The sequence below is a fragment of the Oppia nitens genome, unplaced genomic scaffold (genome assembly GCF_028296485.1).
Source record: "Oppia nitens isolate AA-2021 unplaced genomic scaffold, nextdenovo-longstitch-racon4-pilon3 scaffold1_pilon_pilon_pilon, whole genome shotgun sequence".
NCBI classification, from domain to species: Eukaryota; Metazoa; Arthropoda; class Arachnida; order Sarcoptiformes; family Oppiidae; genus Oppia; species Oppia nitens.
The window spans coordinates 3,624,480-3,650,008 of NW_026533199.1; the positions used below are offsets into that span (position 1 = coordinate 3,624,480).

The following is a 25,529-nucleotide window of genomic DNA, read 5'->3' on the forward strand; positions in this document are numbered from 1 at the left end:
ACTGATTAGTATTTGTCATTAGAGGGCAATAGTGTTGACAATAGTGTTGTTTATTTGGATTCAAAACACGTGTGATTTGGACACAGATTTTCCAGTAAAAGACTTACTCTTAAATTAATGACTAATTAATTATTTGGTGGATCAGCTCATTGATAATAATGTCAAACAAGACAAAGAAACCGATTAAAGTCAGTAAAAATCGAAAGAAGTCGTGGCGTAAACACTGTCCCGTAGAAGATATCGAGGAATATCTTGAAAACGATCGCTTCAATGAAAGAATTGGGTTTTGTTTTGAATATTCATTTAATCATATCTTAAAGTTGTTTCGTATTCAATGTCTTTGTATTATTTATTAAATAGCGGATCCATTGCTGACAAATCGGATGATAGTTTGTTTGTTATCGAGAAGACAGTCACAAACAATGTCAACAAAAAAGATACCAAAGAAGTTAAAGCAAAGCCGACAAAAATTACGAAAAGACCGTCAAAACTGAAAGAAATTCAATCAAATCTCAAATTATTTAAATTACTTGAATCACAGTCTAAAGTGAAGCCAATTCCGTCCAGAATTGGGTCGAAAAATGTTAAGAAAAATTTTCTTAACGACGACAAGAAATTTGCCAAATTATGGCCACAAAAGAAATTACAATTTCTAAGATTAGATCAGAAGAGAGAGAAACAAAAATTAATTAAAAAAGATCCAAAATTACGGTTTGAAGTCTACGACATGTGGGATAATTGCCAACAAAGGAYAGATCTAATAGATGAAGATATGAAAGAATTAATTGATTACCAAGAAGTACTTAAAGGCAGTAAACCACCGAAAGTACCGAAACATCACAACCAAAAGCTGACATTATTGCCATCAATTGAAGTACCAGAATCTGGACAATCATATAATCCGGATCATGAATCACATCAAAAGCTATTAAAGAAGGCTTTTGATGTGGAGGTCAATAAAGTCAATGAAGAAAAACGTTTGAAACGATTGGTTGAGAACTACTATGTAAGCAAAGCAGAGGCACCTAATGATCGTTCGTATGTTAATGAGATGTCACATGGATTAGGTCTCAGTGATAATGAGGACAAAGAAGATGAAGAAGACGATAATGAACTCAATGAATCAATACAACTCATTGGTAGGTCCGACCGTAAGAAGACAAAAGCTCAGAGAAATAAAGAATTATTGCAAAAACAATTAAAATTAAAGAAACAGTTAGACAAAGAAGAAAAATTTAAAGCAAATGATATCTTTAGATTGAAAACATTTATAAAACAATTGAAGAGAAAGGAAAAGGAATCACAAGAGAAACAAAAGCGCCGAACGGATAGAGAAAAGTCTAAACTTTTGGGACCCAAACGGTTGAGTCGTCATAAATATGAAAAACCAGATATAGAGCTAAATCTGACCAATGAATTAACCGGTTCTTTGCGTACAATTAAAACTGAAGGAAATATATTAGAGGATAGGTTTAAGAGTTTTCAACGAAGAAATATCATCGAAACAAGAGTTAGACAAGCATTCAAACGACGCTATAAAATGAAGAAATATACTAAAAAGTCATCTCAGGATCCAATTGTCTAATTGTTTTGTTATATTTTTTGCATAATTTAATTTCAAAGTGATATATATATATATACTATATATATGTATTATCCGTATAAATGATTGCAAACAAAAAATAACAGAAAAAGTACATAAAAATTTGTTCAATTGTGCGAAACATAAAATATTTTTTATTAAATAAAATAAAAATATCTTTTTTATGGTTATGTATTAAACTAAAAGCAATTTGTCTAATACTGTGAATGTGTGGGAGTGAGAGAGAGAGAGAGAGAGAGAGAGAGAGAGAGGATAGCATTGAATGAGTTGACTGTTATTTAAAGTCCTTTTAAATAAAAAAAAATTTGGAATATATTTGTTGGTAAATAACGACTGTTTAGGGGATTGATTGCCGACAATTGAAATGCATATAAAATTGATTGATATTTATTATACATTATTTATGGTTACAAAATCACATGTCAAATGAAATGTCGCTTTTGATTACAGTATTTATTATTAATACAGAAAACTATTGGAGATATAATACGATATGTTTTTCATGTAAACACTAAATATATTTATTAAATGAATGTTACGTTAAAATAGGATTTAAATTTAAAAATAATTTAATAATTTTGTTTTGCATCACATTATTACTTAAATAACGTTATATAACATGTGTTTACGTGTTTTAGATTATCAATACGTTTTGCATTTGACTTAATTGTTACCATAATTTTATAAACTTTTGTAAATTATAATAAATGTTTTAATGTAAATAAATATTTTTGGTATATTTTTATTTATTGAATAGTTTTAAAAATTATTTTTAAAATAACTAAATAACAAAGTGATTGTGTGATAATAATAATAAATAACATGTTTGTTATATTTGGCCAAAAAAAATAAGTAATAATAGATGTGTTGACAACAAATATATAAATAGTTTTGTTTGAAAAATAAGTTAATGTTTATTAAATATATAATATAAATAATAATTAAAAATTGTTGTCAAATGTTAATGTGATTGTATTGTATGATAATATATATATATAAGCGATGAGTTCGGTGTGGAAACGGTTACAACGGGTCAACAAAAGGGCCGCAAAGTTCCGATTTGTGGCCGCTTTTCATGAACTGGTAGTCGAGGCCAACAGCAAATGGTACGCCCTTTGAATAACGCCAAGTGCTGCCAAACTGACAGCCAATCCTATGACTAATTATAAATAAATACATTTTCATTAATTTGTTTTTCATTTAATTTGCTATTTATTTGTTTTTATTATTATATTTTTAATTTTGAAATTCATTAATGTTATGGTTTTTCACTTCCCATGTCATATGATATGCACTATTATTACACTACTGTATAGTTGTATAATATATTAACTAATTTATAGTCAAACATAAAAAAGTCTTACAAATATATATATACTCGAAAAACTCAAACATTAAATATATGACAACTATTACTGTATATTCAAACACACACTCTTGAGGGACAGTTGGTTTGGGGGTCACACTGTTAGACTAAAGGGATCGCCACATAGGTTGCCATCAGTTACTATCTATTTTGGATCAAAAACTAAAGATAGACACAATATATTAACTCTTTTATTATAAGTTTTTATGGCATTTATATGGCAACTCTTTGATAGACATCTAATAATAATTAAATTTTTAGTGTTATACTCTTTTTTGTTTAATTATATAAAACTGTTATGACTTGCATTGCTATGGTTGTAATGACTCCCCCGATCCCATGTCTGGCCAATAGTTCTACATATAAGTGAAATTTATGTTCAATATATACGAGTCTTTTATGTCTACACTACATGTCTTTACTTAGCTTTTAATACCTTTTCCAGAAGCAAATGGTTATACCTTTAGGAGTGAGAGTCTATAATAAAAATAGTTAAGTAGACTATAGTGCTGGCACTGGACTATTGATTAGGTGTGGCCACACATTAGGCTTAATCTATAGAATGCTTAATTGAATTGTGTGTCCGCATTCATAAGTCTTAAACTATTGAATACAAACTAATCAAATTGAGTTTAATTGAATTATTTTGTGATAATTGTAATAAAATGCAAATTTTAATGTCAATTATATGCAATTTTATGTGCATTTAATGGTTTATACAAAAAGCAGAAGAATCTATTGATAGGAATAAATGCTTTCGTCGACCAAAAGTATAATATAATAACTAAGCGATGGATGCCTTATGTCTGGGTTCGCACACAAATTCATCACTTTTAGTAAACATTTCTTGAGCTCAGATATATCAGTAAACTACCGGCGCTTATATTACATATTCGGTCGATAGTAGCTCTCGTTTCATATATAAATTTATATATAGTATAACTTTAGATACAAACTAAGAGACAGAATCGCTGAATACAAGTAGTCAATAGAGTGTGTAATATACAGAATATTATAAGAAATATAAGGAATTCAATGACAGAATAGACAATAAACTACTGTATACTGTATTAACCAATAACGTGATTGAGTGCATGTGTTGGTCAATAAAGTAGCAAAAAATGTATATTACATGATATATCACATGAACGACAAATCAAATATTTTAATTATGCTTATAGTGAATGCACGCTATGTTTACACTAAATGAATTGCGCTTTAAGGGTCCTAATAATTTTCACTATATTATCATTACAACTATATAGTAAATTTATATACTGTAAGTTTATTTGAGGTGAGATAGTATGCCTAACAAACATACAGATAGAGTGAACAGTTAGATTGAAAGCACTGACAGGTCTGAAACATAGAGAGAGAGAGAGAGAGAGAGAGAGACGGCAAAAGAAAACATTACTTTTAATTTCAATTCTTTTGGGGCACCGTTTGGTTTGGGAATTAAGTGTATATAAAAAGCAATTACTTGTTTTCAATTTGGATGTCGACCTCTACTATATCTAAGACAAAAATTCTCTCTTTTGGTAATAAAGAAGCGCTTCTTGTGGTCTCTCTTTTGCTTTTTATGTTTCTTATATTATATTATATATATCTTATAACAACATCCCTCTAATATATGTAATACTTTTTTGTATCGATTTTTTATTTTTTTCAATCTCTTGTCTATATATATATGAAAGCCTGTGTTTCTATATGTCTGCGACTAACAGCTAAAACTAATGCTTATAAATAGTTTAACACAAGAATTGACCAAATATTGAATGATTGTATTTTAGGCAACCAAACAAATTATGTATAGTTTTGACGCGAAGGAATCGTCGATATTCAACACATCCCAAGACATGGGAACCGACTCTACGTAATCCATATCGTGGTTTAGTCATCTGGTCGATACCAGAGCTTTTAGAAGTAGAGGTGACATTATTTCGTGACCAAAGATCAAGTGAATATGAAATTAAAGAGTGGATTCTAGCCATTGAAGACGTGGCACCAAATGGTCGTCGAAGGAAAGTAGCATTTGCACCGTTAGAGTTAAGCAAATATGTGGACGGAGTTAACACTGTGCCCACTGAACATCAGGTCATCAAATTGCCATTACGTGAGTGCTCTGTCAGGAAAGTGACTGAATCTCACACGACATTCACAATCACATCCCAATTCATAAGAGAAGGAAAGGCGACGTAAGGAAAACCCTTTTTAGCTTTTGTTTAAACTATATATTTGTAAATAAAAGTGCTTTTTCTTGATATTCATGCAATAGTTTTAACATATATAAGCTTTTTATTTTGAGGACAATCACCCCAAACTTTTTCATTGTATTTAGAGCATACAATACATTGAATAAACGTTACAATTGATAAATTTCTTGTTAATCAATAGCAATGTTAATGTCAGATATCGATTGAATATTTTATAAGCAAACTGTTATACTGTATATAACTAAACATAGAAAATATAATATACAATTGTAGTTGTCTTTATATAAGTACTTATAAATAAATAGCAGTTTATTTTCAGACCAATTATCTCCGGAAAACGATATAATAATTTAATTTATTAATGATTTGCTTTTCCGGTAATTAAGTTGCGATCCAATTGTTTGTCTAATTGTGTGTTACTATTAGTATTAGTATTGGATTGCAAATAGAAAATAGCTCTACAAATGATGTTTATGTTTGCAATGAATGTTTGCTTAATTTGACTGCAAAACAACAAAACTTGAAGCACTTAAATGTATTGTATAATAAATACAATATATAAATATAAACTCATAAATATTCATACAATTAGTCTTTATGTGTGTTTTGTGTGTATTTGTTGACACTTCTTAAATGTTTTACATAATTGATTGCTTCGCAAACTATCTCTTAAATACAATTTTTCATATAATACTTCTGAAAACATTGTTTAAAATCATTAATTATATATTTAATTGAAAAATCCATTAAAATTGATGCCATTTTGTTATACATAGTATTAGTTGTATAATATTATATAACTTATATTTAGTGAAAAGCATTTTTCTATTCAATTCAATCACTAGAGAGATATCACGAGATATCTCTGGCACTCAAACTCATCGCTGACTTAGTATATATTAAATCGATTTTTGCGATTAAAATCCAGAGATAGACAACACATATGTGTGCCTTAAATAGCATTTCCTTTAGATTTATAGATTTTCCTGATTTATGTCGGAAATCTTCAGAGAAAGACCTATTGAATCGACAACTCATGTATTGGTCATCACTCCTGTGTCCAAAAAATAACATTGACTTTACTTTTTAAAATAAGAAATATATTTTTATGTGTCAAACATAAGTTATCCATTGAATTATAGTGACGATTGTAAAAATTTAACACTAAACAGATAGTGAGACATATTATAAATGTGTTATATATATATATATATTAAATATATTACTGTAATATAAGAAACCACTTAACATAAGTAAATATTTTTAAGGAAATGACATTACATTACATAACATTTATAACTATTTATTATTCTTTTATCTATTTTCCTTCGAGTGCTTATAAAATTGATTTAACATTTGATTTGAGCTGAAAAGCTATCAGTAATTTTGTAGTTTTTACTCAGTTTATTGATTTTTTAAATAAAAAATCATATTATTAATATATTTTATATAATTTTTCTAATTTTTTATTTATTTGTTAAATTCAGAGCATATTTGTTGTGTTGAATGGAAATATAAAAAATATTTATTTCATTAGCACTTTTTCATTGAAGCGAATCTAAACGTTTTATTTTATCGCAATTGTTGAAAGTTTATAGCATATCACACATGAAATGCTAAAATATAAGAACAACACCAAAATATATAAACCAAAATACAATTATTTTCAAAATAGTCGGCACAGTTTTAATATATATATATATATATATATATATATATATATATAGTGAGCAATATTTTTACAACTTTGCATTTTCTAACAATATTTAATTATATTATGTAACTAAACACCGGTATATAGGGACAAGTAGATGCCATATTTTAAAAACTATAAAATGTATATCAAATTATGAGATATTCATCAAATGGTTAATAAAATAAAAATTATAATTGCAAACTATTGGTATATTTTGCTTAATATCTAGTAAACAATATAACATTATACATGTAATAAGCAATTTTTAATAATTTAATTTGTAATAATACAATTTGTGAATAAACTAAATAACTTTAAGTAAATTGTCAAAATATATATAGAAACATTTCTATTTGAATCAAGTACAATTTTTTATTAAATGGATTTGATTTGAAAAATAGATAATTAGAGACAAATATTTGCTATCCGATGATTAGTCACATAAAAGTTCACTATAGCATCAAATGTTGTCAGAAAATCTATTATTTATTAAAATATTTCAGCGAAATAAGTCAATTAATTTAATAAACATTTAGCCAAAAAACTAGTGCCAGCTATTTTGACAAATGATTTTATACTGTATATATGTATAAAACTTATTGCACGAATTATTACATAAAAATAATTGTTATAAACAATATTGGGGTACATATGATATCAGTTGTTAGTATAAAAATGTTGAAAACACAGTGCAAACAAACCCCGGCACTTGTCTTAAGGAAATTAATGGTCAAATGTATCACTCGGTTATATTAATTAAAGCCTCGATTGCCATTCAGCTCTTCTCCTTAACAATTGATGGCCATTAAGTCATTTGATGAAAACGAAAGTTTTTTTCTCTTTAATTAATAAAATAATTTCACTGACTTTTGGCTACTTCGAGGCTATTCTGGCAGAAAATAAAACAACATTAGAAACAAACAAATAAACAAAAAAAAAGTATAATTTTAGCGACCATTGCATTATTATTTGAGATCACGTTTCAAAACAATTTCTTTTATGACAATAAAACTTTGCGATAATGTCTTTCTGCTTAACGATTATATATTGCATATAAGCAATGGTATAAATATTTCAAATTTTATAGTTTTGTTATTAACGTATTATCAATGAAATTGAAAACAACTTATTTTAAGAGATATTATTAATCGATATATTCATAATATACACTGAAATTCAAACTAAGATAAATATATAAAAATGACATATATTTTGTGTATATTATGTTTAATGACTTATCAATAGACAAAAAAAAATGTTTATAAAAATACATTATATTTAATATTAAAGACTTTGGGATATCATAAAAACTAATAGTTTGCGGCAATAATGATGAATAATAACATTTATATATAAGTATTGCCATAAACCAGGAATAGTTAGAAAAGTAGGACTACTTTTGATTCGCAACAGAATATTCTTTGCGACCATTTATTTGTTGAGTTAGGATATGAATATAAATAAACATAATCTGCAATAGGAGTGACCATACTTTTAACTCTCAAGAGTTTGATATCAAAAGAAAACTTTATATGAATATCAAAACTAACAGTTAGTGTAATGTTTGTTTAGTTTGTGTGCAATAATATTGTGTCTAAAAGCTATGAGAGCGTAACACATGATTTATGATCACATTTAGCGATGAAGACATGCAAAGTATAGCCAGTCTTATGAGTATAAAGCCGTTGGAAGACATTGGAAATATTGAAGATTTTGACGACACGGTTGACGGCTCGATAGCTGAGAGATCTTCAGTGAGCTATAGTGGTGCTGACGCGCAAATGCCTGTCCTCTCAATGGAAAGCATACGCGAGAACATTGAGTTCGAGCAAATGCCTCTCCGATTGCAACATTCACTCAATGATAGCACTGAAGTGAATACCACAGCCACTGACGAGAACCAGAAGCCAAACCAAGTGAACGAAACTTCTTTCACGAGTCCTGACGAAAGTACAGAACCAGAAACTGTCGATAATTTGGATACAAGTGATTTAACCTACAAATTAGACACTTCTTTAATTAGTCCAACTAATGACAGCTCATTTGTGAGCTCTTGTGACGAACAAATGCCAGTCTATTCGGCCACAGAAGACCTGTTAAGTTGGTGTAAGACAGTCACGACTGGCTATCACGGCGTCAAAGTGACAAATATGACTACTTCTTGGAGGAATGGAATGGCTTTTTGTGCAATCATTCATCACTTCAGACCAGATCTTATTAATTTTAGTCAACTCTCTCCGTCTGATATAAAGGTTAACTGCAAGAAAGCATTTGACGCGGCGGCCACTATGGGAATACCTAAACTTATTGAACCATCTGATATGCTAATGTTATCAGTTCCCGATAAGCTATCAGTAATGACATACTTATATCAACTTAGAGCTCACTTTTGTGGCCAAGAGATGCAATTACAACAAATTGGTGACACAGCTAAAGACTCAATGTATACTATTGGAGAACAGGATAGCGATAATGAAGTTGATTGCAATCAATTGAATGACAACCAAATAAATGACAACCAGTTTAATCAAAGAAAGAGAACAATCAGATCTAATTCAACAAATAAAGAAGAGATGAGAGACGATGTTATTAGTTATGTTAAAGCTATCGACAATAAAGCGTTTTCAATGGTAGATGAAACCAACACTAATGGGAGTTTAATTCATAATAAGAGACAAATTGGGGGCAATAGGAGTGAATTGTCGTCGACTGGAGATTCCGGTAATACTACTGTCTCACCAACACATCACAACTCAAACAAAACGAAAGAAAAGTTCAGTTTTTCGCGGCTAAGAAATGGTAAACTTAAAGAATTGCAAAAGATTTTATCAAATTCATTGGATCTCAAAGATAATGGAAATCAAAAAGAAGTGCAGACGACGACAACAACAACATCCATAACAGACAACAACAACACTGACAGCAGTAATGGATCGATGAGTGGGAGTCGGGAGAAGCCAAAGCTAATGACTCGCAAACAACTTTTATACCCTTTTGACTCCGATAGCGACGAAGAGATTGAATTAACTCATCACAGAAATGGTAACAAATGTATGAAATTAATTAATTAATTATTTATTTATTATTAATTCATTTTTCGTTCACATTCTTGAGTTTCATTCATTTATTTTTTTAGTGAATAATTCATTAACGATAGGAAAACATTATTTTTATTTAATGACTTTCAGTTGTTATTTACTCTTTTTTTTTGTATTTTTCTTTTGTTAGCACAAAACTCTTCAGAGACGAGTACTCCTTCACATACCGACTCTGAGAAGAGTGCTATTGGAGAACCCATTCGACGGCCCATTCAATATGCATATAAAAAGGCACCCGTTTTGTCGCCATCACCGCCTTCGTCATCGTCATCGTCATCACCATCAGTATCATCCCGTCGCTTAACAACCGATTACACTATCACTGGCGGCTCAATGCATTCGGGTCTTTACCGTATGGCAGAACCCGTTGAATTAGCTCCGGGACTATTGGATTTGTCTCCATCCAAGTCATATAGACTACAAAGAGCACATTCAGCTCCAACTGGCCATTCATTTCTTGTTGATCCGCGAAGAGTAAAACTTTTAATTAAACTTTTAATTAGTTTTCTTTTTTCTTCTATTTTTCTGGTTTTATTAGACAAATGATTTATATCAGTTGACTCTAAGACTTAATCCTTTCAATTAATTTGCACTCAATTTCTTTACTTTCGCTTTTATTTAGCGACCGCTCTCTCGTCAAGAAGAGCTTAAAGAGAGGGCCCGCAAACTACTGGACAATGCAAGGAAAGAGGCACTCACTCAAAGAAATACTCAACCCATTGGAAATCTATCTAAAGTATATATAAATATATTTTTTATATTATAGTTTAGCATAATTTTTGTTACAATTATTATTTTATGAATTTTAAATATAAAGAAAAATAATAATATATACCGTAAGTGCAAATAAGCTAAATAATTAATGAGGTGTATAATATATACATTATATAGAGATATAGTACTGTATATTGTATATATTAGATGTACAGTATACACAATGATTAATTATCATATATTTATTTTTTAAATTTGTGTTGTATTTCTTATTTTATTTTTCATTTATTTAGCTACTATAATATCTCAAATTAGTCTAATGTAAAAATATAATAGATTATGACATAAAGCTTATAGTACTTTAGTTTTTATTTGATAGACATTTATATGATATGTTTATTTAACAAAAAACATTAATAAGTTATTGCTTGAATATAACACATAAATTATTAATTTATAACATTGTCTGCTTATTTATTTTTTCTCTCTCATAAAAACAAAAGTAATAGTAAAGTGAATAAAAAATACAAAAAAAAACAAATGTTATATTTTTGTCATGAATTATTAAGATGGTGTGTGAATATTATTTTTGATACCAAGTTTATATACTGTATAATATATATATATATAATAAACATTTATCATGCTCATATTTATTATATAAAATTAACTATGTAAAACAAAAAATAATTTGCATGAAATAATAATGATATTTTTAAAGAAACTTTATATATGTATATATAATTTGTCAAAAGAAAAGGTCTATTATTATTATATGAAATGCTTTTGTTTAAAAAAATTAAACTAAAAGAGTAGAAAAAACTCTTTGCTAAGCATTTTATGCGATGCGTCTGTAAATGTTTAGTCACTTTAAATAGTCTTAACACATAAAATAGATAAATAACATTAATTGCAGAAACATCTGATCGATAAATGTTGGTTTAGTCAACATATCTTTTTATATTATTTTATCTACATTATGGTAGTGCATGAAAAAACATTGTTTTATATTGTTATGAAACTAACTTATTATGGATATATTTATATAGAAACAATATTAGGCGTTTACACTATTAAAATATATATTATATAACATCATCAGCATTCACTTTTTTTTATAGTTATGTATTATAATTATATTGTAATATAAAAGCTAATATAATAAAATGTTTTAAGCATTTACGATAATATTAGATTATATAAAAATTTTTATCGTTATCGCTAAAAATGTTTGCTTCAAACTCTAAAATATTGATTTATTAATGTATTTTACATTAGTCTTATGTTTTGTATTTAATTATATTTAGTAATATAATTAATGTTTAATGATTTTCTAATTAAATAAATAGCAAGAAGAGGAGCGACAAAGACATCTGAGAGAAAGAGCCAGAAGATTGATAGCTGAGGCCAAACAAGGCATCACAAATGCCATCCCGTGGACCAGCTTAGACTCACCACCAGACACGATGGCTAATGGATTTCATAACATCAATATCAACGCAAATATCAATAGCAATACTGTAGACAACAACAATATCGACAATAATTATAATAGAAATTTAAATGATAATTATAACATTGAAAATAATAGATCTTTTAATTATAATGAAATGATAAGCAACGCAAGCAATAACTTGAATTTGAATAACAAAGTTTTATCACGAAGAGGTTAATTGTGTTTTATATTATTTTATTAGTAGTATTATTGAAATCAAAATTTCAGAAATTATTTAGAAAAATATTAAATCAATATTTAAGAAATCATAAATTTAAAATTACTATAAATATTTAAATTCTAAATGTTAATAGACTTGAAACGTTACTTTATCTCAAAAAATATCAAATCTAGTTGTTTTGTATGGTTAAGACATTTTTAAAAAATTTATTATTTTTTTTTTGCAAAGAGCATGGTATCGATCTATAAATTAGATTAAACAATATGTACTAAATAATTGAATACAGAATAGTTGTTTTTTTAAATGCAATAATTGATAATGATATTTTGTGAATGATTAATATGAATGATTTTTAAAAATTTAAAAATTTTGAAATTATGTTTATATATGTTGAGATTTAATAATGTAATTTTTAATATAAATTTTACAGTATATAATATAATAAGATACACATATAATTGCATGGTGTTTATTATACAAATAATTGCATAATTGTTTGAATGATTTGTATAAAACTAATATATTGATAATTTGCCACTTATTTTATTTTGCATGGTTTGCAACATTGGTTTTGCACTGGTAGGCAAAGTGCGTCACTTTAACTTTTATCAATTCAAAAAACCAATTAGTGGTGAGATTTATTTTTTATTGTTATTTGATTTTCTTAAGTTATTTTTCAGTAAATATATACAGCAAATAATAATATTATTGTAACAATATTTATCAATCATATCAAACGTTTCATTGAAATTGTCAATTAATCTTATAATCTGTGACTCTATTGTTGTTTAGCTAATACAGAAGTAAACGGAAACGACGAGGAAGTGGACAATAGGGTTGTGTCGACAGTGGATAACATTAATAGTCTGAACGGTAAACTAGTGCCGAACTCGACATACGTGTCCAATGAGATCGAGGCATTGGAACGGGAAGAGGAACAGATCGATAGAGAGGCACACTTTCTGGAGAAGCGACTTCGCAAGATTATGGAGACCGGTATACTAAACCATTTGCTGACTAAACATTTCCTTACACACCAATACCTACTTAGGGCGACACTCCTTATATCTGTATTGAATATGAAATTGATATGAATTTTTAATAACATACCGACAAATATTTATAAACTCATATACACTGTATATATCATGTATTACCTAAAACTTATATATCATAATCCAAAACAAACTTTACGCCTGACTTCACAGGTTTTAGTCTAATCTTCTTTTTAACAGAAAATAATATATACACAGAAAAGGGAATATATCTATACTTTAGTTTTTTAATACCTAAATACTATGAATATATCAATAGGAGAGACACACAAATGATATGTTTTAAAACTCTTGTTTGCCTAAACTGTATGCTCTCTTTGCTACTCTTTGCCACTATTGTGCCACTCTTTGACTCAATTGATAATCTGATGACTAATACTATGTTATGGTATCATTAGGTGGCGCCAAAAGGGAAGAAGAAAGACTGATGCAGAAGTGGTTCGTTTTAGTGAATAAGAGGAATGCCGTAATCAGGAGACAAATGCAACTAAATATTATGTGAGAAAAATAATTCACTTTTTTTATTACCTATCGTTTTTGTTTATCTTAAAACTTATTTATTTATTTATTTTGTTGTGTTTTGTTTGTTACTTTCACTTAGAAATTGGAGACAATTTTTTGTTTTATTTATTTTTCTTCTGTCGTATCGTTATTTGTTATATAAAATTGTAACTAAAGTTGCTATCGATTTAGGGGTTTTTGAAAGGGATTAAAAAATTATTTTTGTTATTTTTATTGATGGGTTGCATTAATTATTATTATTATTAGTACTATTATTACTGAATTATTTAAGAAAGTATTTATGATGTAATTTTCTGTTGAGTTGTTTTTGTTTTCATTGATATTTTTGCAAAATTAATTGCAAATTGTAATCAATAAATGGTATATACATTATATATGGTATGATTGAAAGCTTGTGTTTCAAAATGAAATGCATGAATGAAATGAATATTTAAAAATAGTGATCATAAAGACTATAAACCATTAGTTATGACATACAGTATAGCAATATATGGTTAGGCATTGGAGTTGATCTCTAATTGATTTGGATTACCTTTTATAGGGTCTGAGGGTTCTTCTTCTTCTTCTCCATTCATAGTTATTGTCAAAAGTGTAGAAAACAGTACATCTATTACTATTATAGGCAACTCATTAGTGCTTATTGTGGCCATTATTATAATCATCATAATCTTCTTTTAACAAATCCCTTATCACTCGGGACCAAATGCACCGATACATACATACGTTATATTCGCTCCCTTTCCACTCTCTCTCTCTCTCTCTCTCTCTCTCTCTCTCTCTCTCTCTCTCTCTCTCTCTCTCTCTCTCTTATAAGTCTGTCTCTCATCAGTGAAACAAAGCATCAAAATATATTTGAAAAATTTGTCGGGAGTTTAGACCCGTACGTACAGCCAAATACAATGTTAGATACACTGCTAATAGCACTGACTTTGTTATACAGTTGAATGGCAACAGCAACACAACACAAGCACTCATGAATTGAATCAATAGTATTATTCGCTATGAGATATAATTTCACAGACAATAAAAACTCATTAATTAATCATTTTCTACAATCACTTGTTATAATAATGTATTGAGAACTGAATTCCTGAGCAAACTATTTCTCAGTTATTATAATCCACTGTTTTATTACGTGTGTGTATGTATGTATGTATGTATGTATGTATGTATGTATGTATGTGTATGTATGTATGTATGTATGTATGTATGTATGTATAGCATCTACTCAATAGCTATTTTATGCCTACCTGTCCATTACATCATTATATAAGCTATTAGATGAGAAATGTATACAACATATTTCAATAGCATTTTTCTACCTTATTATGAAATTTATTGATTCATATTATATCATATATTAATTATTAAGTTTGGATTAAAATTTCCTAACTAATGATTGCAATGTGTTTTTTGTTGTTTATTAAGAAAAACCTGTGAACTGGTTTAGCACATAAAATAGGAAATACATTAACAGTGCAAATGTAAAGCATTTGATTGTTGAATGTATGGCCAAAAGCACCTTCTTTTGGTATGCCTTTCGCACACCTGGCCTTCTAAAGGCATGTTTCCAACACCTTAAGTAAGGCTCAAATAAATAACACTGTTTGCAGACAGCATAGCGCCACTGCAATAGCCTCGGGGCTCAAGAAGCTCTTAAAAAGTGATGCTTACAATAATAAGCACATATGTATTCACGTGTTTACTAAATCATAGATAACTTGTGTTCACTTTGACTTTCATTACACACGATATTTGCATTTATCGACAATATATAGCTATTTCTAACTAAACAACCAATAATTGACTGACATTTAATAGTTTCAAACAAAAATTCCCAATTTTTTGTACATTTTATTATGCTATACCTTTAGTGTTAGATCACATGTTTATTAATATAGTGTCTTTATACAGTATAATATTTATCTATAAATTATGATTGTTAGTGTTTGGCATAAAATTGCAATATTGTACTCAAAATAGCTTTTGCAGTCAAAATAATTATGGAGTCAATCAAGCAATTGATGTCATGAAAGTTGAGAGGAAAGAGAAGTCATAATATATAATATAAATAAAACACTTGCAATATATGTATTATGAGTGATGCCTATTAGCTGTCACTCATTTCATATACCATTGCATGTCTATATGTTTTTCCTATTTTCTTAAAATGTATGACATTTGACATACAGTATAGCATAATATTGAACATAATATAAAATGCGATGAAATGCTTGTATGGATATGAATGCAAATATGACAGCACAAGTGACAGCACACTAGCATTTATATATATTTTATTAGTCATATTATTTATATTATCCATTGGACCGGAATATTATGTATGCATTTTGTGCCTCAATTTTTATAGCCTTTCTTTCTTTCTTTTGGTAACTCAAGTAAATACTTAAGAAAGGCGTGAAGTTTTCGACCTTTCAATACATTTACAGCCATAACGTGTCACTCATTTAGGGCTCACTCCTGAAAGTCCGGGACTATATATCAGCTGACAAATTGTGTTCACTGTTGCTGTTTGTGTCCAATAGATTCCAGTTTTCACACTTAACACAACATTTTCAATGATTTTTTCTCTTTTTTCTCTCTTATGTGAAGCCATTCACTGTCTTTAAGAAACATAGGAACGCATTCCTAACATATTTTTTCAACATTTCTTTAGACATGTTTTAGTGTTTTTTAAAAATACTATAAATTTCTAAAACTAATTTAAAACATGTAAAAAGTAATGTCAAAAAATAAGTGATTTGCTGGTGTGAACCACAATCTTCAATCACATCATAAAAATATTTTCATTTTAATTTCAATCAAAGCGACTACACTTATAAATAGCACAGTACTATATTATTATTACATTGAGCTACACATAGCTAGTGATGCAAATTCATTAATTTGACGGAAATGCCTATAAATTGTGAATTTCTATTAGTAATAGCCTATTACTATTCATTACTATTACTAGAATTGTGGATAGAGTTAATCATTACTACCATTATTTGACTACTAGTGCTAATGGAAAGTGTTGTATATGTTTATGGGTATAGAGCACAGGACACTGTTTCACACCCTTTATATTGAGAAGCGATCAGTTGGAAAATCGGCCCTTCGTGTAGGTCTCAAGCCTTATCGTCACAAATAGTGTAGTCATACAGTAGGGGTGGTCTGCCATAGCTATACAATGATTGTTATGTGCAGTGATTTTATTCATGAGATGAGTTTGTGTCCCGTATTGACCTTCGAGTTTCAATTTCTTATATCCATTTTCATGTATTGTGTGTCCATTATTTATCCATTAGATATTTAGTGGTTCTCAATGCGGTTCCCAAACAGCTAACAATACCGGTGACAGACATTTATATGATTTGCCGCACCATTTCTGACGAATGTCTCAAATGTTTTGATCAGAAAATTAGAAACTCTACTCATTTTCAGGTGCTGTTGATTCACAGCAGTACTACTACTACTACTACCAGTCCTACAGTCCATAGAGTCACGCGATTTATGTCTAGATTTGTAATTTGAATGAAATGTCAAACAAATTCAATCAGCCATTGACTGAACGGATATATATAGCATAGCATTGATATGTTATATACCACCATGAAATTGGTCGCCAATACCCCAGTCCGTCCCTATAGTTAACCGTAATTGAAATCCCCCAACAAAGGTGATGGTTATGATGTTATGGTGTGGTCTACACTACTATACACTTCATATGAGAATTAGCTCCAAATCTAATCATAATATCAATACTAAGTTATTATGAAAAAAATTTACTAACTTTTTGTTATTGTTGTTTCCGTGGCCTCAGTCACCTTACAATACATTCAGTCAATACAATGACACAAACATTTAAATTATATTCAATTACTTATTTTGGAAATACAGTATATTTCTTAATATTACTTAGTTATAGACCAAATAAATACAATCATTTTTTATACAAAGCGAACTTAAATTTTGGATACATTGAAAAATAAGAATTTTATTGAATTTAGGAAATAAGTTGTTTTGCAAAATTTTCATTTTTAGTCTATTTTTATAATTTTAATTAATTTTAATAATTAAATATTTTGTCGTAATTTTAATATCTTTAAATAAATTTTTAAAAATTGGTTGATTTATTTTTAGTAATATTGTTTGTTTGTGATTTATTTGTTTAATTGGTTTAATTTTGTTTAAATGTTATTTATTATATAAACTAAAAACACTTACTATACTATGTTTAGTATATAATTTTAACATTAAATTGAATTAATGAAAAGAAAATAAAACATTTGTTTATTTATAATTTTAGTGAGAAAGAGGCGGATATGGAGAGGAGATTTGAATTACTAAACAAAGAGTTGCGATCTATTCTTGCAATTGAAGGTAAGTTTGCAAATGACATCCTTTTGCTTATTTTGTTTGGCATTAGAGCTGATGTCATGTCTCGCTCTGGCAATGTGTGACTGTTTTGCTAAAACCAATGTCTGACTCTATATAATGTATTGTATTGGATGCTGGATATAATAGACAATGGATGCCAACATAATTATGCTGGAAATGGCTGATATGCCAGTGCCTGATAGCTATTTTTTCATTTACTTACTCTAACAATAATAGTAACTATGGGTTGTATGGATGTATGGATGCAGTGTTGCAGCGATAGTTGGCTTTACATTAGCAACACATATACCATATCGTAATGGTTTATATTAGTAGTGATGCACTCTCTCTCTCTCTCTCTCTCTCTCTCTCTCTCTCTCTCTCTCTCTCTCTCTCTCTCTCACTCCATATATGATTCTTCAATGGTCTCCCTTTGATAAGCGGCTTAAGACTATAACATTAGAGTACATCTCTCTCTCTCTCTCTCTCTCTCTCTCTCTCTCTCTCTCTCTCTCTCTCTCTCTCTCAAAACTTACCAAAATTGCCAAAAACTTATATAATATAAATTATTTGCTCTCTCTCTCTCTCTCTCTCTCTCTCTCTCTCTCTCTCTCTCTCTCTCTCTCTCTTTCCCTCCAACTTTACTCTTATTATGAATCTCATGTGAGTTAATAATGTATTAAAAATTATATGTACATTATGTATCATATTTTTGTCTATGAATCCATTGATAACAAATATTTTATTAGTTTACTATTGTATTTCATAGTCATTTAAATATTTAGTCAAATACTGTATATTGAAATATATAGTAATATTTATTTTAATATATTATATCATTTTCATATTAAATCTTAGTACTGATCTTTTAGTTGCATTGAATTTCAAATTTATATCTCTTTTTGATTTGTTTTTTCATATATTTACACAAATGGTTGATTATTTTAGTCTCAATAATCTCTCCGATATTTTATTTGATCGAAACATTTGAAATAATTTATAAAAACAAAACAAAATTCAATATAAAAAGCATTTTTATCGATGCCTTTCACAAACAGTAATAGCGATCACACTTTTATAGTGAGTTTAGTTTTAGATAAATAACTTGAGGCTATTTTTTGAAGACCTTTTGATTTATACTTATATATATAGATTCACTATTCACATAATAATCTCTTTTATATCACACATAAATTGAACATTATTTTGGTAACATTGGAAAGTTTGCCATCAAAAAAATTGAGGCTTTATTTTTTAGCCAAATGCTAACAATTTATTTACTTTAAAACTTTAAACTCGTAATTTTATAAAACATATGAAATATAAAAGAAACAATTTATTTATATTTTTAATGCCAATTTGTGTTAAACTTACGTTTATATTAAATACAAACAAACTTTAGTAAACAATATGTAACTTTTTAAAAATATTATAATATTTAATATCTTAATTTTGAAACATTTATTATGTTTTGTTTGGATGCTTTATTAGAAAGTTTCTATATATAAGGGTATTATAAATTGAAATTTTCTTTAAAAAGTTTATCATTTTAAAACAATAATTGAATATATTTTATACTGTATATAACCGTAAATTAAATATATATTGAAATATTGCCGAAATTTAGAAAATTGTTATTTGCAAAGAAAATGTTTAAAATGAAGATAAAAATAAATTGCATTTTTAGTCCTCTCAGTTAGACATTAGTACAGGTATTGCATTTGGGAAGCTATATATACAAAGAATTTCATGAAATTTTAATCAATAGCTAAATAAAGAGTTGGTGTTAAAGTACATGAAAAATACAACTAAAAATTTTAATAGTTTTTTGCTTGTGATTACTTTTAAATGCCGTATAAATTAGATGTTATGCATACAGCGTTTCTCACTGTTATTATGAAATAAATATTACTTTTAAGTGCTTAACACCACAGCAAAAAAGGTTAAGGTGTTTGGCTATTATTTTTAAGCAATTGCTTTATTCAATGGGAAGATATTATATATTTAGAGAGAAAGATAGAGAAGGAAAAAATAATGGCATTCATTATATATTGAAGTTATGCATCAAATATTTATAAATAATAGATTCATAAATGGCGTAAAACAAGTTGAGATTGAATTATCAAATATCAAACACATATTGATGTGTATTATAGTAAAGAGTGCCTCAAAACTATTTATGACATGTTTATCACCTATGCTTTTGATTAAAACTACTCCACAGGCCATCAGTTAACTGTTATTGTGTTTAGATTATTGTTAGTTGTCTTTTGGTTACATATTTTTTCTCACTTCGGCTGCCAATTGAATTGATCGGCCGATCGGCCACTTGAAGATATAATGCGCCGCCCAGTAGTCATCCATCAGATGATTTAATGACAGCAATACATGTAATCTTGTTTATCATTGCTATTGGTTTGTATTGATTACAATTGCAAACCAATGACCCATATTATCACTATTGACGATAGGAATGCCAAACTCGGCAGTAATTAAACTATCGATCAAACTATCATTTCGGTCAATGAATACCATATATATGTATTGATAACCTTGAATGGCATAAGAGGACCATCCGATGTAATATTACAAACACTGGTATCTTATAGCTATCATTAACACCAGTATTCCTATTAAAATAATATGATTGTTAAAAGCAATTACTTTTGATATATCATTACACATGCATTATAATGTACTGACATTTAGCAAAACATAGTTAGCATTTTATAACTCACTTTTTAATTTTTTTATACTCTTATCTCTGAAATCTATTGAAAAAACAGTTTCTCATTTGTTTTGATATCAATTTTCTATTTAATCTATAGATTGGCAAAAAACTGAAAGCCAGAAACAGCGGGAAAAGTTGCTTTTGGAGGAATTGGTGACAATTGTCAATAAAAGGGATGAGTTGGTCCAACATCTCGATACTCAAGAGAGAGCGTAAGTACTATACTATAGTTATTATACAGTATATACTCGTTGTTTGTTTAGTAATTTCATTGCACACATCACTTGTATGTCTCCAAAAAATGTCAGAAGAGTTGTCAGATATTTACTTGTGGTAGACATTCACTGCGGGAATCATTTCCTGTGATTTGTCGACAAACAGCATATATACAGCACTACTGTGTCTTTCTTTTACTGAGTCTATGTCTATGTCTTTGAAACTAATCTTTTTAGGGCTCATTAGGGCTGTTGTTTGAAAAGTGAATGAGTGGAAGCACTTCTTCTTTCAATTACTTAGTTTTCATTCAAAATTTGTTTTTATTTTAGTGTTAAAAACCACAACATTTTGAACGCTTAACAAAATGTTTATTTTGAAATACAATCTAAATCTGTGTTCAACTTTCATAGTATATCCTAAAAGTTATATTGATGTCAATCAGAGGTCAATGCTATTAATGGCATATCGGGAATGCCTATGAATGGATGTGAATGGATGTACAAACTCTATAAAGAAATAGCGAGAGAAAGATATGCAATGAATTTGTTTCATATTTCTGTTGGATTTGATGTTAAAAAAATTATAATTTATTTTCTGATGCAATACATAGCATGCCTGGGATGACCTATGATCTCAATATAATTTGTTAACATGATTTGATTGGTGTGACAACAGACCCCCCTTTGCCTAAATGGCCAGCTTTTGGTCGATGTTTGACTGTATATCTTTGATACCTTGTGTGTGTCGGTAATATTTTGCACTCATTTCTGACTTGAATTTTGTCGAAATAAGCAAAAAGTCGAAACATCGAGAAGTGAGAGCACAGGTGTGTATCTCAGTCATTACATGGCATATATACACACAGTGTATACAGTTTATAAATGTACTGTATATATATAGTTCAACCCCCCAGTGTTTAGCTTAGCATCATTTGGTGTCTCTCTCACTATACCGGTGCTCAATTGCCGGATTCAATGCCGATTTATTTGATGCAAAATATCGCGGATGTAATGTTGAGAGCAATGTTCGTGAAAAGGCTGTAAACATACGACTAAAGCACCCATTATTGAGACACAGCATCTATAAGCATGAAGCCCATCACTACCAATACCAGTCTCTCTCTCTCTYTCTCTCTCTCTCTCTCTTTCTCTCTCTCTCTTTCTCTCTCTCTCTCTCTCTCTCTCTCTCTCTCTCTCTCTCTCAACTTGTTTTTTAATATTTTATTTGGCACTTTTATATAATTTACGGCCAGTGCTGGCAACCAGAATGTGCTCATAATATAAATCAAATGCACGCCATTAGAAATGGTTTTATTGTGTCGAAAGGGTTAATTGCCGGCCCTAAATCATGCCCTACCAGTGCCCGATCAATGTCTGATCACAAATTGACTTTTAAATTATTGCATTTTTATCGCTCGTTTCTCATTTTGTTTAACTTTCAAAAATATATAATCACTTAAAGTTCTTAGTGTTTGTCTAACATTTATATAATAAATACAGAGATCAATGAAATGGATGCTAATATTTTTTACATTAATTTCTAATTCAATTTATAGATTAACAAATAATCCTTATGTTGATAACTTAAGTAATTTCATACAATCAATTAGTTATTCATTTTTCAAACTTTGAAAATTATTTATTTGCTTTTAAAAATATTAGCACTTTTTTTAATATCACCAAATAGTATCGCGTTTTTATAAAATAAAACAAATTACTATTTATTTTATTGTTTTCCAATAATTACAAAATGTTTACATAATTATTGCTAACAATATTTATAGTTATTGTCTAAATGCTATACAATGGTTTTTGAAATGTATTGAATTTTTATTAGTTGACTCGTATATGTGTTTTTATGTCCTATTATTTTAGTTTAGCACTGCAAGTGCTTTCATAAAATCTATTGCAGCAATGATTTTGTTTTTATTGTTATTATTGTGTAATCATTACTGAAACGGTGTTACGGAAAAAGTTGGCGAAAGTCATAAATTAGTTAATGTTATGGCAAAAGTTAATTATAAATTAGTTTCATATCACTTAAAATGTTAGATCACAGTACCATTTAGCATAAATATAGCCTTAAATCGAGTTAAAGTTTAGCTAAACATTAGTTGCGGTACTTTTTTGGGGGTTTATGGCATTTGGTGTGGCCTTTCATGTCTACACAGGCAGTACCAGTGCTACTGTTTAAGCTAATTGTACACTATATTGACTACAATAGCATTTTAAAAGCTATTATTATAGTTATTATTATTATTATTCGAGAGAGAGAGAGAGAGAGAGAGAGAGAGAGAGAGAGGTTTCTCTTGAAAAATGATTTGTCTCAAGTCATATATATATATATATATATATTGAAAGTTGAGTCCAATGTTTCTCAAAAGTCTTAACACAAGTGAAGAATCTATTGTCTGTATTTGTGCCACCAATTGATGTCTACAATGATGTAAACGCATGCAATCAAATCAAATGCAATCCAATGCTTCCAATACATGCAATATTGCATTCTCTATAATAATATATATAATGATTAAACCAATTCAGTCGAGTCTTAAACTGTAAGGAACTGTAAGTTATATAAAAGAAATACCTTTAATAATAATGACTTGAACTGAAAAAATGATTAATTGAAACCATATATAATATACATTATTAGTTGAGATGCATATCATATTGACACTGCATTTATTTAATATACATTTATTGATTATATTAAGCTTTCTATTGTTATATATATTTTGTTGTTTAGCATTGAAGACGACGAGATGGTCGAGAATGCAACTCAAGGACCGATTTATCTGACGGACGATACAACAGACAAAAACTGTCTTATTATGTAAAACTGTGATAATATTGATAACAATCACCACATTTGACAAAATCAATGTTAAATTATTTACATTCACGATATATGTTGGCATCCAATAACACATAACAGTTAGCTTATTGGCTGATTTTATTATACTGTATAAGTAATAAATATTAATATAAATTATTAATAATGACAATAATAATAAAATTATTATTAGCAATGTTTAGTATCGATTTTATGCTAACTTATTATACCTGGACATTAAATGGATTAACTATAATTTAAAATCATTTATCATTACTTTTAGGTCTATGAAATCGATACCAAAAGTTGATAGTTTAGTTCACTTTAATGTCTAGTTATGACACTAATTATTAAAAGCTTATATTTTTTTCTTAATATAAACATAACTTATTATTAATTTTTAATTTTAGTAAAATCGTTGCACTTTCTACAAAATGAGCTTTAATTTGTAACTGTCTAATTAGATATCAATACTATAATATATTTTACAAATTAATGTTATGTAATAATCAGGGTCTGTATTAAATGTAATGATTTCTAACACACGTTTGTTACAAATTAAACTCTTTAAAAAACATTGAATGATACCATTGAAACTTTATCTTTGATTATAACTTAATTTTATTTCAGTTAAATAATTTAATTTAATTTATTTTGATTACATAAATTTGAAGTTAAATGTTGCATTATATAAAATGATAATACATTATAAAATTTTTTAATTTACTTCTTAATAAAAAAAGAGTATTTAATGCATGCTTAAAGTGATTTTATTTTGATTTAAATAAATTATTTTGATTTTATAAATTATATATTTAAAATTATTTTGAAATTATTATTACAATTGTTTGAATGATTCATTTTTTTGGAAACTTTGGTCCGATTTTTATCATTTACTGATAATTAAAATTTTTAATAATGTTATTTATTTAAATAAAATAACAAATAAAACTTATTATAAAAATATAAAAATAAATAAATAAATATATTGATAACAAGCCAAACCTACGGTAATGTATTAACATTATGTTTATTATAAATGACAAGATTTAATAAAATATTTAGTACAATATTTACATCATAAATATGTTTAACCAATATATTTAAATGTTGGATAAATGCCAGCAATTTTGCATATTTAGTAAAATAATCCATATTTAAGCTAACATTTATAAGTAGGGAATAATAATAATAAATATGATGGGGTTTAGTATGGTTTGGCTTAAAATCACTTGTTATTTGATTAGACACTTACGCTTTCAAGTGGTGTTACATAACATTGAAAATTTTCTCCATTTATTGTCTATAGTTTCTCACGCTTTTGCCAATGAGATAGACATCCCATGCAATGACAATCACATGTAATGGTTGTTAATCTTAGCACATGTTTGGTGTCAAATACTAATAGACTGGTTATATGT

General features: G+C 28.2%; 3 protein-coding genes across 6 annotated transcripts in view; all 3 read left to right on the forward strand.

The window, feature by feature from the left end:
• Positions 1–28: 28 nt before the first annotated feature.
• Positions 29–1,644, forward strand: LOC128952962 (ribosome biogenesis protein NOP53-like). The gene is made up of 2 exons (XM_054298441.1): positions 29–283; positions 361–1,644. The coding sequence occupies exons 1-2, from the start codon at positions 159–161 to the stop codon at positions 1,583–1,585; spliced, it is 1,350 nt and encodes a 449-aa protein (XP_054154416.1). The 5' UTR covers positions 29–158; the 3' UTR covers positions 1,586–1,644.
• A 910-nt stretch (positions 1,645–2,554) lies between these two features.
• LOC128952938 (EH domain-binding protein 1-like) lies at positions 2,555–24,259 on the forward strand. Of its 3 annotated transcripts, none has more exons than XM_054298411.1 (12): positions 2,555–2,709; positions 4,760–5,164; positions 8,518–9,929; positions 10,107–10,450; positions 10,599–10,712; positions 12,040–12,358; positions 12,950–12,997; positions 13,159–13,362; positions 13,820–13,919; positions 18,256–18,329; positions 21,155–21,269; positions 24,022–24,259. In XM_054298411.1, the coding sequence occupies exons 1-12, from the start codon at positions 2,606–2,608 to the stop codon at positions 24,110–24,112; spliced, it is 3,330 nt and encodes a 1,109-aa protein (XP_054154386.1). In that variant the 5' UTR covers positions 2,555–2,605; the 3' UTR covers positions 24,113–24,259. The 3 variants fall into 3 exon arrangements, with proteins under 3 accessions (XP_054154386.1, XP_054154387.1, XP_054154388.1); XM_054298412.1 differs by having other exon boundaries at positions 8,518–9,920; XM_054298413.1 differs by lacking the exon at positions 12,950–12,997.
• Positions 15,981–25,529, forward strand: part of LOC128952977 (IDLSRF-like peptide) — a 134,827-nt gene continuing 125,278 nt past the window's right edge. For both annotated transcript variants that reach the window (XM_054298458.1, XM_054298456.1), the window contains exon 1: positions 15,981–15,995. The gene's annotated coding sequence lies outside the window, so the exon portion shown is untranslated. The remainder of the gene's footprint in view (positions 15,996–25,529) is intronic.